Raw genomic sequence first — 14,057 nt, 5'->3', positions numbered from 1 at the left:
GGATCATCCCGGCGTGTAACCCTCCTAGTCTAGTCAGCATGCCCGTAGCCGCCTCCAGCTGAGAGCAACAAGGTATACACACGCACGCACAAACGCACACACCTAAAACAAGGACGCGAGGGGAGTCCCGGCAAGATGGTATTATCTGTTGTGTCGCTCCGCTCTTCATCTCATAATAATGATTCCTCTCCCATTGTCGGTGGGATTTCAAGGTCGCCGTTATGATCATGTCAGATACATACGCAAACCCCGCTTCAATCATTAGGATTCCTATTCTCTTTCCTATCTTGGGCACCTTAACGGTGACTCTGCGCTTCTATACCAGAAGAAAGACGAAATTTGTGTTGTGGATTGACGACTGGTTGACTCTGCCTGCACTGGTAAAGTATATGCACCCTGAGGCCTTGAATTCAATGATATTGACTCATTGAGGGACTGGAATATGTACTCGCCACCCTGATGCTTTGGGGAGCAACAACAGGATCCTTAGGAAGTCTTCTTCTTCAGCCCGATGACCCACGTCCAGATGCTTACATCTTCTCAAACTCTGATCCACAAATCAGGCTTCTACAGGTTAACATCTCTCTGCTTAAATCGGATTCCAAAACTAATCTTTAATAGATCCAATACGTCGCTGACATAGTGACAGTCTGGGCATTTGGTTTCGCAAAACTCAGCATTCTCTATTTCTACCGCAGCATATTCTGCAGTAGACGGACCATTCGCACTGCCTTCCACTCTGTGACAATGTGCATGATAGTGCTAGTTTCAGTTTGGACTGTAGTCTTTGGCATTGGTACAATCTTCATCTGCGGTGCCCATCCCGTGAACCCCTGGGGGACTATTGCAGTCTTTACATCCGAATGTAGTCTACATGTCCCGATTGTTGAGGGACATGAGTGTAACAGGGCTGTGGTCGAGGCTGTGAAGCAAGAAGCTAATAAGCAAACATGGGCCGTGTCCAGCGTTGCTGAGTTGCTGGTGGGGAGGGATCAGCAGCCATCAAGTACTGTTTGCGCTATCACAATGTCTTCCCATAATGGTATATCTAGATGGGGGGTGTGCAGTCTTGGAAGTGTGCTTGATGAGCGATTAGTGTTGTTGTGAAATGCACACGGAACTTTAGTTTACGTTGCTGCCTTCACTAAACCGTCGACATTCGCATCACCAAACTTGCTCAATGCAGTTCAGTAAGTACTTTACCTTATCATATCGCGCCTGTACGAGTAAGGCTGAGACGGGCTGATGGTCAGGTCTGCGAACGCGAGGACCCTGTTTCAAAGGAGCTCACATACTATACAAGCGTTGGGAGAAGCACATGACAGTAAAAGAACTATAGCATACAAAATAAGAATGATAAAGAAGTGAAACTATCCATGCCATCTTAATCTATCAAATCATTCCTCGTCGAAATTTGAATGTTTCATCCGAGTTAGTACGCCCGACTCCCTGTTCCTTCGCGCCCTGGATACATACCGCCACCCGTATCTACGCCTTTGGTAGTTCGGTGGTGCAGCTTGGGTTTGTCGCATCGCTGATCCACAGTCCGCCAAAGGGCGTTCCCAGTCCCGACCTCGTATACCCCAACCGGATTATGTTAAGATCTTACTCTTGGTATAGGTATTAGACAGGCAGAACGTATTGCAGGCTCTGACAATCTACCATGTAGTGGCATTGCCCATATCATGCTCCTGTTGGAAGATTATTAGCCGATCTCGCTTGCGTCACAGCGAGGAACTTTCCCGTGCTTACCTTGAGATATTCGCTGCCCTTCTCCAAGTATTCCTGCCGAGTGATCGAGGACTTGGCCAACTCTGACCCTGATGCCCACTGCGCAGCACCCTTCCATGCGTCCAAAACCGGGTCATTTGCACGTCGGACGTTGAGTTGGGCGTCCACGGGGAGGTACGCGCGGAAGTCGTTGCGGAGACGTTCGTCGAAGTTCTTGAACATGGTGTTGCCACCCGTGAGGAACACATCCCGCAGCAGTTTCGATTGCTCCTCAGGGTTCGGGAATCGCTGGTTCACAATATCGGCCGCAATCTCCAACAGACCGGCCTGGTCAATGCCCGCAATTGACGGCTTGAACACCACCTCGGGAACGCGGATTCGCTCCACGTTCAGGTGGAGCTGATGAGCCTCACGTTGGCTCTCGGGATCGAAGGGCCAGGGGCCCCGCAGGAAGACGTGCACCAAACTCTTGGTCCAGTCGGATTGTGCTGCCAGAGTGTGGTTCTCTGTGAATTCGGGGTCGTACTCGAGTAGCTCCTTCTCAACGGTATCAAGCATGCCTCCAAGGTCTTCCTCTTCCTCCTCGTCACTTTGTTCACCTGTAGCCACAGTTCGATAGACACCCCAGTCTTCGTCGTTGGCACCGAAGGTGTCATCGTCCCCGCCACGCCTCCGCTTCTTGGGCCCATCCGCAGCGAGGTTGGCGAGTGTCTTCATACGCATCTGACTGGCTAATGACTTGCGGTTGCCGAGATCCGCCTTCATCCTGTCACGTTCCTTGATCTTCTGCATGATGTTCTGTTGCGTAGAAAGGTTAGATATGCCATCATCAGTACGGGGAACAATCATACCTGACGGTTTGCTCTGCGTTCAGCGAGCCAATTCTCGAAATCGTTCTCGCGCTTCTCACGGTCAAGGCGTTCCTCCTCTTCCCGGCGAGCCTTCTCGCGCTCTTTCTCTGCCTTCGCGCGTTGTCGAGCTTCAACGTTAGACTTCATTAGCCGCTGATGGCGCTTTTCCTTCAGACCAGCTTCATCCAGTTCTTCATCCGGGACGTCTAATAAGGGGAATGACATCTCTTCCTGGGGTTCTTCGGTTTCTTCGATCCCCAGGTCCCGGTTCCGGGATCGTTTGATGGACCGCTCAAGATCCCGAATCAATCGATCTAGATGGGCTTCATCCTTCAGGTCCTCCGCTTCGAGAATGCGCCTGGCTTCCTTCTTCGTCTCCGAGGCCAATCCATTCTGTAGGTCCTTGTAGTACTCCAATTCCTGCTCCTTCTTCATCAATTTCTCTAGCCGCATCTTAGCGGCCTGCTCCTGCAACCGACGCCCACTTTCCTTCTTCCTCTCGGCAATCCGGGCGAGTTCTTCCTCGGTCTTTTCGGGCACAACATGCTCGGTATAAGGGTATTGGACGATACAGTCACGCTCCTCCAGCCCCGTCCAGTCCAGATAGTGGCTCAGCTCTTGGTCGTAGTCCTTGGAAACGTAACAATGCTTGTGCACAATGTCTTCCATCTGGCTTTCTGTCATCCTCGCAGGGAAGGTCGGGTACTTCAAGCGCATGAGTTTCAGCAGGTATTCCGATGCGTGCAGTCCACCCCAATTTAGTCGCGAGCAGTTGGATAGCAAAGCCTTGTTATTTAGCACGGGAATCACATGCGTCGATGTGTGCGACGACGAGATGATGAGTCCATCCTTTCCGCGGTTGTACCGATAGGAGAACAGGGAGTCGATGCCGTAGGCGACCGATGGGGCGGAATAGCACTCGAACAAGATTTCGTTCATCACTACCAAATCGTCAGCAATGCCACCTTTGTAGCTCCAAGCGATATAACTTACTCCTTCTGGGATAGGCGAGGTTCGCGATCGGCTCAGTCATGACAATCGGCCTGTCAACACCTCCATTGGCACCATCAACTCCTAGCTTGATGAACAGATAGTCCAACACCCCCTCCATGACATCCCAGTTACCCACCACACTCGTGCCAGGGTCGAAGGCATAGCGCAGCTGACCGCGCGTAGTCGCATCTACATAGGAATCGTATCCGATGAATTGGCAGGCTTTGTTGAGCTTCCGGTCGCGATACCGGCTCATCACAGGAGGAAGCACGAAACGAGGAGATTTGTCGAACGACCAACCGGCTTTGACCAGGTTCGAGCCTTCAAGTCGATCGCAAAAGTCAGTTGACCGTACACGATGCAGTCTCAAGCCAGGGTCTTCACTCACCATTATCAATAACTATGGCGCTAGTACTTTTGCTCTTTTCGTAGCCTTCCGGTTGAGGGGGGTGGTAGCCTTTGAATGGATGGTCTTTCACGTGGTAAGGTTCTGGGGGAGGCTTTTTGGCACCTTTCTCGGTCGAATTGATCGTGAACCGGGTCGGTAGAACCGGCTGGATTGAGGTGATAGCCATGGTGGTTGGACGCAGGCGCTCTTAGCAGCAACTTGGAAGCTTCCAGGTAAAGACCGCTCACTGCATTGCAGTGAGTGTCGCAAGGGTTAGTGCACCAGACACCCACTAGCTGATGATAGATGCGCGCTGATAAGGCTGTCAAAGATATGATGACGCAGGTTGCGGTGGTGTTGGTGATGAGGGAGGAAAGGGAATGAGAGCTTGAAAGTTCCCCAGCTTTGGTCGGGGCCGTGGAGGCCTCTCCGGCCACCGCCAGCGGCGCTCGTATGCCGCCAAGCCGATCACTCCATGCGAGTAAACTATGCCTCTTTGCGGAACTTCGCAGTCATACTTGGCTGTCTTTACTTGGTCTACTATCCATTCAAAATCGAGGAATAAGTGAATTCGGTTTTATTTCAAGTGGAAATCATGTCTTCATTATCAGATAACTAGGAAACACTGTTGGGTATCAAGAACTGGACGACGAGGATGACGGGTCTTTCAAATTCTCCGTCGCTAATACTGGTCAGCCAAACTCAACTAAGAATGCAATGGAAAACTACCTTCTAGATGGAATAGAACGTTGGACTGGTAGTTCTTGAACATCTGTGCGACAAGCTCGACGTTCATGTTCTGGATGTTGACCTCCTAGTAAATCCCATCAGTACTCTACCCTGGCGGAAAGCAAGCAAATGCACTTACCTGGAGGCTTCTGTTCATCACCATGATTGACTCATTTAATTTTTCCTAGAGCCGATCAGCTATTGCAACTCAGAATGCCCTCCGGTTCACATACAATGTTGCCGATAATGCGAGAGAGCAGGAGGGCCTGCTGGTGCTCATGTGGACTTTCCTAGATAAGATATTAGGATGACCTTGCTACTACTTGATCTTCCAGTGCACTGCTTTGCTCACCATCTTTGGTATCTAGTGTAGTTCGTGGATGGACTGTTATTTTTTGATGTTGTGTTTGTTTGTTGCTTCTTTGGATTCACGGCAACTCAAGATACGCTGCCACGTGACTTATACCGAGCTGGGAACTGGTTGGAAGGTTCACTATCCAGACATCAGGTCTCCAAACTTGGCTCATTCTCTATCTTCACTATTTTCTTTCACTCTATCTCTGGGCGAACATTAACTATAACTGCGCCATTTGACCATCAGCATTGGCGACATCGGCGCGCATTGTGCATTCTAATTTCACAACTCGGGCAAGGGTCGGACGTGGGAGAGCACCGCCATACCCCCAGTTCGACATTATCAACCAAACCTCCACCACTGAACCAAGACACCAGCCTCATCCTTTCAAACTAGAACCTCATCCGCACCTCAACGCTCCATCATCACCATGGCTCCTCTTACTCCCGCCGAACAGGAGAATCACCAAGCGCTTCTCGATCGTCTCGACATCGCGGCCGTTTCCCGTCCGTTCCGCAATCCGAATTGGAAGCCATCGCAGCGTCGCAACAAGAACGTCAAGCAGCTTATTTCTGAGAGCTCGAGGAAGGAGGCTTCTGTTATGGCAACACAGTCTAATTCCGGCGCAACCACCCCACTCCCAGCTACGTCCGCCAGCACCGACGGCAGCCAAACCCCTGCCGACGGCACACCTCGAACGAACATCGCGCAGGCCGCGCAGAACCTCTCGACACTGGTGCTGGAAAAGAACGCACGAGCTGCATTTACATCTGGACCTGCCGTAACCTACACGAACATCGAATCGGCACCCTCATTGCACCCGTCGCAGCAAACCCGCTACTGCGATATAACAGGCCTGCCTGCTCCATACACAGATCCTAAGACAAGACTGAGGTATCACGACAAGGAGGTCTTTAGTGTGATTAGGACACTTGGTCAGGGAGTGCCGGAGAGCTATTTGGAGCTCAGGGCTGCCCATGTGGTTCTCAAATAAACGATGCTATGATTTTGCTATGGAAATGTTTGTTCTACACTATAAGATATCAGGGTAAGTTGCCATAAGCATTGCGACGATAATGTGTCGGACTTCTAACTAAACCCAGGCTAGATAGCAGCCTAATCTAATACGCGATTTATGTACGGCCAACACAGTCAAGCCCTTTCCACCCACCATGCCCCTCTCGAGACAGGTTCAAAGAAAACGCTCCGGCTTATTCGTGACCTTATTATGAAAGTTTATCTTCGCCTTGTGCAAGATGCACTCGACTAGTACCGAAGCTCCAGGAACCGGAACATCAGTTACAGCATCCGAAGATGCTGTCGCCGCGGCGTGAAATGAGTTGAGCCCAAAGGCTCGCCAGGTATATACGGGCAGAATAGTTGCAGTAATAGAGTCGCCGATTGAAGTCATCTTGATACCTCAAATCATCGTAGGCACCCCTGTCGTAGAAGCACTGCGTGTCTCTTGCACCGCCGCATCCAGAATATCGTAGAAAGATTGCACATTAGAAGCTAACAAGGTATCCAATCATCAAAGACCCTAGTCAATGGCATGCAACCCGAGTGATATTGTCGACACGTATGGTCCTCCCACGATGGTAAACATCAGAAGGTAGAATCGGTTGAGAAGGTTGAGTTGAGAGAACCGAAAATAGCGGCTGTGCGAATGTTGTTGATCGCCCGACCGCCATCCGAACGCGGAATAGCACAAACCTAGCCAAGAAAGGGACGTGGCAGAATTGGGAATTTTGCGCAGCAGCCGCAGTTGGTTCCGTGTTTACTCGCATTGCTGGCGCCTGTACATTAAGAGCTTCGTGAATCCTCCAGGACGAGTACCTATATACCGGGGTGCGATATCTTCATCCTCCTTAATTTCTAGTCTTTTGTGGGTTTACCGCCTCCTCGTCCATTCCACGATATATAGTGCCCCGTGCACGCGATCTCCGCAAGCCCCCGAATCCCCGAGCGACGAACGCATCGCATCGTTGGGAGCTATAATCCACCTTGAACTCCTTTAGCTTCAGTCCTCGACGTATTATTTACGAATTTCATATCAGTGCGCGCGCATTTCCATAGAATCAGAAAACAGCCAATATGCCTACAATGTGGCTATCCGATAACCAGAGTAAGAAACTCCTACTTTGCACACTCTTCGCACGAGATCATATCCGGATCCATTGGCTAACGCACGTCCTTTCTACAACAGAGATCGGAGTTATCTTCTGCTCAGCTGGTATGTCTACATAACGTGCTTGCAACGACATCACATTTCCTACATCTCCCAACCGATGATCCACATACTAACGATGTTCCTCAAACAGGAGGATTATTCCTCTTCGGCGGAGTCCTAATGTTCTTCGATCGCTCACTGTACGTCCATATCCACCTAACCATATACACAATATAACTAACAAAACTCACCCAATAGCCTGGCAATGGGAAACGTACGCTACCCCTAATGATCCCACCTCACTCTCCTCCCGAGACGCAATGAACAAACCCAACTAACCCAACCCAATTACACACACACAGATCCTCTTCCTCATCGGCCTAACCCTAATAATCGGCCTCGAAAAGACCTTCGCCTTCTTCTCGCGCCGGCAAAAACTCAAAGGCACCGCCGCCTTCGCCGCCGGAATCCTCCTCATCCTCCTCCGCTGGCCGCTCACCGGATTCATAATCGAGCTGTACGGTCTCTTCATCCTCTTTGGCGACTTCCTGATCACCATTGGCCAGTTCGCGGGGAATATCCCCGTCGTGGGACCGTTTATTCAAAAGGTTCTGGAGACGTTGGCCGGTGGAAGGAGGAATGCCGAGTTGCCTGTATAGAGAGAACCTTCGTTCGCTCTTGGGGGTGTAGGCATGGGTGTGACTGAGGGAATGATATTTTTTTTGATAACGATGACGATGATGATGGTGGGATCTTGACATGTTCATATGTATGAATAGTTATGTGGCATTAGGGTCTTTCTTTTTCTTTTTTTATTTTTCTTGTTACGAATATTTGCATGATGGGATGGGTATGGGATGGTGTGGTGTGGTGTGGTGTGGTGTGCTATGGACTACTATCGTTTTTAGTCTGGGTGCCATGTCCGCCTATTTCTACTTACTACTGTCTGGATGAGCGGGGTGGTGGTGGTGATGTTGTTGTTGTTCGCTTCTATAATAGGGTTATTGTTATGTACTAGAGACCTTTTAATTGTTAATATATCTTTTCCGTGGAGGGGAGACAGTGTGTCTTGCGATGTTCGGTAGTATGAGTTGTGTGTTGGTTAGTAAGTGATATGACAATGAAAAGCTAATTTGAGATTACCTTATTGTGCATGCTGCATAGATCCGAGCTGTCAGAATAACAGAGTGGCCGGTGATATCATTCGGAATGCGGGACAGGTGTGGACGCTAGATAGCTTTGGGCTGTTAACTCTCTTTCCTGAGCATGTGAAATGGCCGGTCTGGACTTCCATATCAAATAAAGGCTCGTTGGAATGGCTTTACTTATAGCACATAATGTACAGCTATGAATCTACGAGAAGTAATAAATGCCAATTGATGCGAAGAATACCGGAGAGAGAAAAGACAACCGAGAAAAGGAGACCACCATGATGATTTACATTTAAATAACCAGTATTACCGACTGTCCCTTGCTCAAGGCGAGACAAAACACAATTTCATTCTGCTTTTAAACCCATTCACCGGGGGTTGTTGATGTAGTCAACGAGGTTCTCGACCACAGTAGCGGCATTCGTGGTCTGGGCGTTCTCAGCGTGGTGGGCGACCATGACGCAGGAGACGGCCTTGACGACAACGATACCCTCCTTGCCCTATTGGTTTTCACAAGTTAGTTGAATGTGCATATTTCAAAGGCGAAATAATGGCGGAGGTAAAGTGTATGTGTGACAGTACCTTCTTGCCGTACAGACTGCGGTCGTCAGCCTTGATGGCGACGAACTTCTCGCCACCAACGGTGATACCGGTACCAAAAGCGGAGGCGGGGTCCTTGAAAGCAGCGGCAAGGCCCTGGAGTTCTTGAGGGGAGATCTGTGATTGTCGTTAACGCTGGGTTCGTGCTGGTGAGGCGCTGATTTGGCCGTGGGGTCACGCCGATCAAATCAGCGGCTGTTGGAGAGCGTGTCATACCGTGAAGCCGGGAGAGCCAGCCTCAAGGCCGGAGAGGTCGTGGCTCAGAATACCGGCCTTGTCAAATTGACCAGATCCCATCAAACTGAACGGCCTCGCGTCAGAATTCCGATACCAACTTGGAGGGGCGGCAGTGGCCGAAGCGGGGTAAACATGGTTAGGTTATACGGTACCTGGAATCGACATATCCTGAGCAGGAAGAAGAGAGAAAGTCAGTCCAGAACGCCCAGGAATAAAGTACTATACACAAAGAATGGAATGTCGCAGGAGCATGTTTTATCGTCATACCTTGCCAGATAGCGGAGTGCTGACCCATGGTGACGGTCGGATAAACAAATGACGGGACGGTCGGGAAAGGGGAATAGAGACGGATAAGCAGAGCAATCCGTAAGAAGAGTGGAACGTGGGGGTGGTAAAAGACTCCGGGCGAAGACTAGGAATCGACCAGGAGAAAGAGAAGTAATGCGCTGGGGGGGGAAGAAGGTGGTAGTAGATAGTAGAGATGAGTCTCGAAGAAAGTTGGTGGGAAAGGAGGGGGAGAAGGAGGCCGATGATGAGGTGAGTTTACTAAGGCGGGCTTGGGGTGGTTTGCTGCTGCTTTAGTTGGTTTAGTTTGCTTTTGGTGGGGGGTGGCATTGGTTTCCATTTGCTTTTTTTTCCCAGCTGAGCATCTCCTGCTAGTAGTAATTCCTGCCCCGCCGATTCCCGACTTTTCCTCATTTTCCTCTTTCTTAACTTGTCGGTCACCGTAAGATGGATGGATATCTAACGTCTGTTTATCATCTGCTGATACTTTATAGCTCCTGTTTGAACTTTATCCTCACTACCTAGTGGTACATGCCGAGATCAAACACTCATATCGCCTCTTCTTTCCCTTCCGCTCACTACTACTAATGACCAGCTGTCATCTAATCTTTTTGGGGGTGAGTTTTATGGTACGTCTTCCTACGTCATCCCCCTAGCAACACAGAGCTGAACTCTGAATAGCCTCATTCCATCACTGTCTAGCTTAACCTTGGGATCACCCACCAAAGCTACGGTATGCGTAAAGAGTATCCAGGCGGTGGAGGGCTCAACGGCAGGCCGACTCCGTAGTTCACCCGCTTCAGTATAGGATAATTAGGATTAGTCCCCTACCGGTGCAAAACTAGACCCTGTTAGACACCCCAAGCATGTCCACTTTGCGGGCCTCTTTTCACCGGTTTCTCCTTACCGCCTCTTCCACATAGGTCTATTCATCCCTTTTGTCTCTCACAGCCTCTGCCATGGGAACAAATTCATCGGGAGCAACTGTCACCTGCGAGCTGAGAATGATGTGTGGTGGGTTGACTGGGCACGTGCCTGTCATCGAGTCAGGTGCCGGGGATCATCTGCAGCCATCCGTCAGTCACTTTTTCCTATCTCCCCCCTCCTCACTCCTCGACAATTCCCTTGTCGATGATGGTGGATAGCGGAATCTCCCGTCCATCATTAACCTATGTTCTCCTAATGATGTTCTCGATACTACACCATTCTCAAGCCATCAGTCCTTGATCTACGGAATAATAAAGAAGCTAAAAACGCCATTCAGGAGATGGCTGGTCCGTGACTTACCTTAAGGTGAGGGCCGCGGGCCAGTTCCTTGGGCGGCCTCTTACTTTAATTTTCCCAGTGGACTCCTCAAGTCTTATCTAGCGGGCCTCGTGCCTCAACGGGCTATCGCAATCCACTGCCCAAGAGACTCGGAAAATTACAACGTTCGGCCCTCGACAGAATGCAGGCATGGTCGCACGAACATCTCGTGAAAGGGTTTTTCTCATCTGCGGCATCGGTTAGAGGATCCGTAACACCAAGGCCCTGAGAATGAGTCTCAGGCCTTGTGTGATCGCCAGGCGATTGAGATATTCACAATCTTATTGGTCGAGCGCACAGGGAGTTTCAGAACAGCTGGAACCAATAATTCCAGCTGCGCCAACGCTCATACTTCCAACTCGAGGTGAATCCGTCGGCCGGAGCCTCTCTCTTTGGCCCCTTGCCCGCGCTCGTAATTAAATGCGCCCGCAACATCCAGCGCTGATTTGCAGCTACTAGAATAAGCGCCTCGTGTGGTTCTCTCGATGGCCTTCAACTATTCCTAATCACAGAGCTGTCAAATTCTTGTGACTGGACGAATGTCCGTGTCCAGTGTTAGCCATGCGGGGATGCCGTGTGGTCTCTCCTGAGCAATTTCTCTGGAAATTTCGGTTGGCTGTTCTGCCGTCGCGCTTCGTCAGATCTTGCACAATGTTTTAATCTAAGCCCTCGCACTAGTTCGCCCCTGCCACACGTCTCACTTAGATGTAGCGCTCTGCCTAGTGCTCCACAATAACTGCCGCAACGTCTTAACTATGCTGCGCTGACCCTCTATCGCCCATTCTCCTTTTCTCCCCAGCATGAACTGACTCTTTCCTTGTCTGAACTGCTTGCATCTCAATTTTGGGTCTTCTGGAAGGCCGTCCATTCCTTTGTCTTTGAGATTTTGATAGAAACAGGGCTTGGCTCCCTCTAATCGTTCTTTACTTTTTTACTTCACCATCATCTTTTTCTTAGCAATACTCTGGAACTTCACCCTTCGCTTTCACTTCGGTATTTGATATTCAGGCAGTCGTGCACAATGGCTAGAGGGACGTTTCTAGGAAGGTCACGTACAATTAGGCAGGCGGAGGCTGGCTCTTCCCCAACATCAAAACACCCTGATGTGCTGCCACGGAAGGGCCAAAAGTGTATCGAGGATGGCGCAAATAACAGCCGCCCAGCGCCTCATCCAAATCGGAGCTTTCATCGCCCAGTAGTATCTGAAGGGCACCCGCAGAAGAGGTTGCAAGCCATGAGCCCTATCAACACCGAGGCTCCTCCGCTTCCCTCTTCCCCCATATCGTCACCCGTCAGCACCAATAATGACATGAATGGAAGTCTTATCGGCATCGCGTTGGGAAGTCCTCGGATGATCGACCCGCAAGTTCCTACATCACAGATACAGGAGACGATTCCTGTCAACCCGGCAGAACCGCAAGCGCGACCATCGTTGCAGCGCAAGCCAAGCAAATGGAAGAAGATTGGCGGCCTTTTCAAGGCCAAGGCTGCCATGACAGCCCCTCTAAATCAACCCTTCTATCAGGTCCGGCTCGAAAATGAATGGCCAATGCAAAGCTCGACCTATTCCTTCGAGCAGCAGCCAAAGATTCAGTCTTCAGGCCTCGAGAATCCTGCCAGTCCCACCACAGGCGCGGACGCATGGCCCTCTATAGTACCGGAAGTCCAGACTTCTACGCAGGAACCGAAACAGTCTCACGCAGATGCGACCAGTGGTTCGCCCCAGGAGAGGGGACAGTCTCTTGGATCCGGTCCCCTACTCCAGGTTGACATTCCTGACATTCAGCTGGAGCGATACAGCGTCATGTTTGGGGGAGTCCTCAAGAAGAACAGGCCATCTTCTATGAGTAGGCGCAGCAAGAATTTGGAAGATACGAAGCCTCCAATAGAAGAGGTATAGTGTCTAAAAGTACATCTGGCTTGAAGATATCACTTATACTGACATAATATTTAGGACATTTCTCACTCGCCAGTTCCGACACGGTCAAAATCCCCCAGTCCCAGTTTCAGCCTGTTCCCTTCGACCAAAACGAGCAAGGCCTCGAAGGTCCTGGGGAGTCAGAATATTCCTCGCGGTCCCAGCCCAATCCACAAGAGTCAAACATCCCTAGGGGAATCAAATCAAGAAAATCTGTCGGAAAAGAGTAGTGTGGTCCTCATGGTCCATAGCTCGCAGCCGTCGCATAAGCAACAGAACTCGGTGTCTTCATTTCTTTCTTCCACGACCATTAGTTCCGAGGATGAAATGCTCCTCTTGCAGAAATTAGGTCCTGTCCGTTCATACTTTGACGCAAGGGAACCAGAATGGGAGATCATCAACAAGAAGCCTACAGCAAAGGAACCCGTACGCGAGTCACCTCCGTCTCTAAGGATCGATACGCAGGTAGATTCGCCCAGAACGGCCAGCTATGCGTCATCAACTTTGTCTGCATCATCAGACACGCCTGTCAATGCGCCCCGGCAAAGAAGCGAGGTCCCGTCTCCGGCAAGCAGACGAACCTCCCCAACTTCACCAAGACGCAACCCTTCCGGGGACACCAAGAAGGAGAGCAACCCATCCGATCCGGCGAACCCCGTCCCCACCGTCGAAATCTCAATCGCACGATCCGTCTCCGTCTCGAAAGGTAAAAGGCAGGTCCTTGTACCTATCAGGCCACGGCCAGACCGTTTGGATCCCAATGAGCGCGTCGGCGATAAGAAGGGAAAAGCGCCCCTGGTTATGGCAGCTGATCGCAACCATCTCCCTGGACGATCGCAGGAAGTACTGGTCGACACCATCTAAGTGACTAGTCTGGGAAGTCGGTATGCTCATGATCACGTGCTTATTTTATGCTTCTCATATCAACATTTCAGTCTTTTGTTTTTATTTCAACAGCGCAGGTAGCGTTCACCATTTTGATGTTCTTATCCAGCTAGGTGCACCAGAGTTGGTGGTATTTGGTTTTTGGATTCTTTTTCAGGCTGCATTTTTTTTTTCTCTTTGTGACAGCTTACCCTGGTTCTCATTTTTGGTTTGTCTGCTTGGCGATGTATGTCAGGGACATGGAATACGCTCCTGGAATTTCATTTCATGGCTCGTATCTCTTTTATATTTTGGACGCTACTACTAGTATGTCCACTACCAACTACTACGTCAGAAATTGGGTTTACTTAAATACTATACTATATCATATGATCTCGTCTGTTCTTTATTTGAACTCGACTATATCCATGCTTCTATTGAGCTCTATGTACTATAACATCTATCTATTTATCTCGTATT

General features: G+C 50.0%; 7 protein-coding genes across 7 annotated transcripts; 4 read left to right on the top strand and 3 right to left on the bottom strand.

Moving 5' to 3' along the window:
* The first annotated feature begins 75 nt into the window (after positions 1 to 75).
* Positions 76 to 1,366, top strand: BO83DRAFT_223514 (uncharacterized protein). Its single transcript, XM_025526844.1, has 4 exons — positions 76 to 138; positions 213 to 380; positions 433 to 573; positions 622 to 1,366. The coding sequence occupies exons 1-4, from the start codon at positions 136 to 138 to the stop codon at positions 1,105 to 1,107; spliced, it is 798 nt and encodes a 265-aa protein (XP_025390097.1). The 5' UTR covers positions 76 to 135; the 3' UTR covers positions 1,108 to 1,366.
* On the bottom strand, positions 1,260 to 4,331 carry BO83DRAFT_334095 (actin-related protein ARP5). Its single transcript, XM_025528363.1, has 5 exons — positions 3,964 to 4,331; positions 3,576 to 3,896; positions 2,583 to 3,523; positions 1,753 to 2,529; positions 1,260 to 1,691 (listed from the first exon to the last, which is right to left on the bottom strand). Exons 1-5 carry the CDS (start codon positions 4,148 to 4,150, stop codon positions 1,659 to 1,661), a joined length of 2,259 nt encoding a protein of 752 aa, XP_025390096.1. The 5' UTR covers positions 4,151 to 4,331; the 3' UTR covers positions 1,260 to 1,658.
* A 206-nt stretch (positions 4,332 to 4,537) lies between these two features.
* On the bottom strand, positions 4,538 to 5,090 carry BO83DRAFT_376728 (DASH complex subunit DAD4). The gene is made up of 5 exons (XM_025530801.1): positions 5,045 to 5,090; positions 4,926 to 4,982; positions 4,832 to 4,876; positions 4,693 to 4,777; positions 4,538 to 4,645 (listed from the first exon to the last, which is right to left on the bottom strand). The coding sequence occupies exons 1-5, from the start codon at positions 5,045 to 5,047 to the stop codon at positions 4,599 to 4,601; spliced, it is 237 nt and encodes a 78-aa protein (XP_025390095.1). The 5' UTR covers positions 5,048 to 5,090; the 3' UTR covers positions 4,538 to 4,598.
* A 137-nt stretch (positions 5,091 to 5,227) lies between these two features.
* BO83DRAFT_376727 (uncharacterized protein) lies at positions 5,228 to 6,452 on the top strand. The gene is made up of 2 exons (XM_025530800.1): positions 5,228 to 6,095; positions 6,151 to 6,452. The coding sequence occupies exon 1, from the start codon at positions 5,478 to 5,480 to the stop codon at positions 6,039 to 6,041; it is 564 nt and encodes a 187-aa protein (XP_025390094.1). The 5' UTR covers positions 5,228 to 5,477; the 3' UTR covers positions 6,042 to 6,095; positions 6,151 to 6,452.
* Positions 6,453 to 6,845: 393 nt separating this feature from the next.
* Positions 6,846 to 7,988, top strand: BO83DRAFT_435805 (Got1 family protein). The gene is made up of 5 exons (XM_025535915.1): positions 6,846 to 7,172; positions 7,254 to 7,280; positions 7,369 to 7,417; positions 7,476 to 7,491; positions 7,580 to 7,988. Exons 1-5 carry the CDS (start codon positions 7,142 to 7,144, stop codon positions 7,874 to 7,876), a joined length of 420 nt encoding a protein of 139 aa, XP_025390093.1. The 5' UTR covers positions 6,846 to 7,141; the 3' UTR covers positions 7,877 to 7,988.
* A 401-nt stretch (positions 7,989 to 8,389) lies between these two features.
* Positions 8,390 to 9,273, bottom strand: pfy1 (profilin). The gene is made up of 3 exons (XM_025530799.1): positions 9,185 to 9,273; positions 8,951 to 9,085; positions 8,390 to 8,868 (listed from the first exon to the last, which is right to left on the bottom strand). The coding sequence occupies exons 1-3, from the start codon at positions 9,263 to 9,265 to the stop codon at positions 8,737 to 8,739; spliced, it is 348 nt and encodes a 115-aa protein (XP_025390092.1). The 5' UTR covers positions 9,266 to 9,273; the 3' UTR covers positions 8,390 to 8,736.
* Positions 9,274 to 11,516: 2,243 nt separating this feature from the next.
* Positions 11,517 to 13,979, top strand: BO83DRAFT_223362 (uncharacterized protein). The gene is made up of 2 exons (XM_025526843.1): positions 11,517 to 12,689; positions 12,750 to 13,979. Exons 1-2 carry the CDS (start codon positions 11,817 to 11,819, stop codon positions 13,575 to 13,577), a joined length of 1,701 nt encoding a protein of 566 aa, XP_025390091.1. The 5' UTR covers positions 11,517 to 11,816; the 3' UTR covers positions 13,578 to 13,979.
* Positions 13,980 to 14,057: the final 78 nt, after the last annotated feature.

This window comes from Aspergillus eucalypticola, assembly GCF_003184535.1.
Source record: "Aspergillus eucalypticola CBS 122712 chromosome Unknown BO83scaffold_7, whole genome shotgun sequence".
In the NCBI taxonomy this organism is placed as follows: Eukaryota; Fungi; Ascomycota; class Eurotiomycetes; order Eurotiales; family Aspergillaceae; genus Aspergillus; species Aspergillus eucalypticola.
This window is presented reverse-complemented; position numbering and strand designations above follow the sequence as displayed.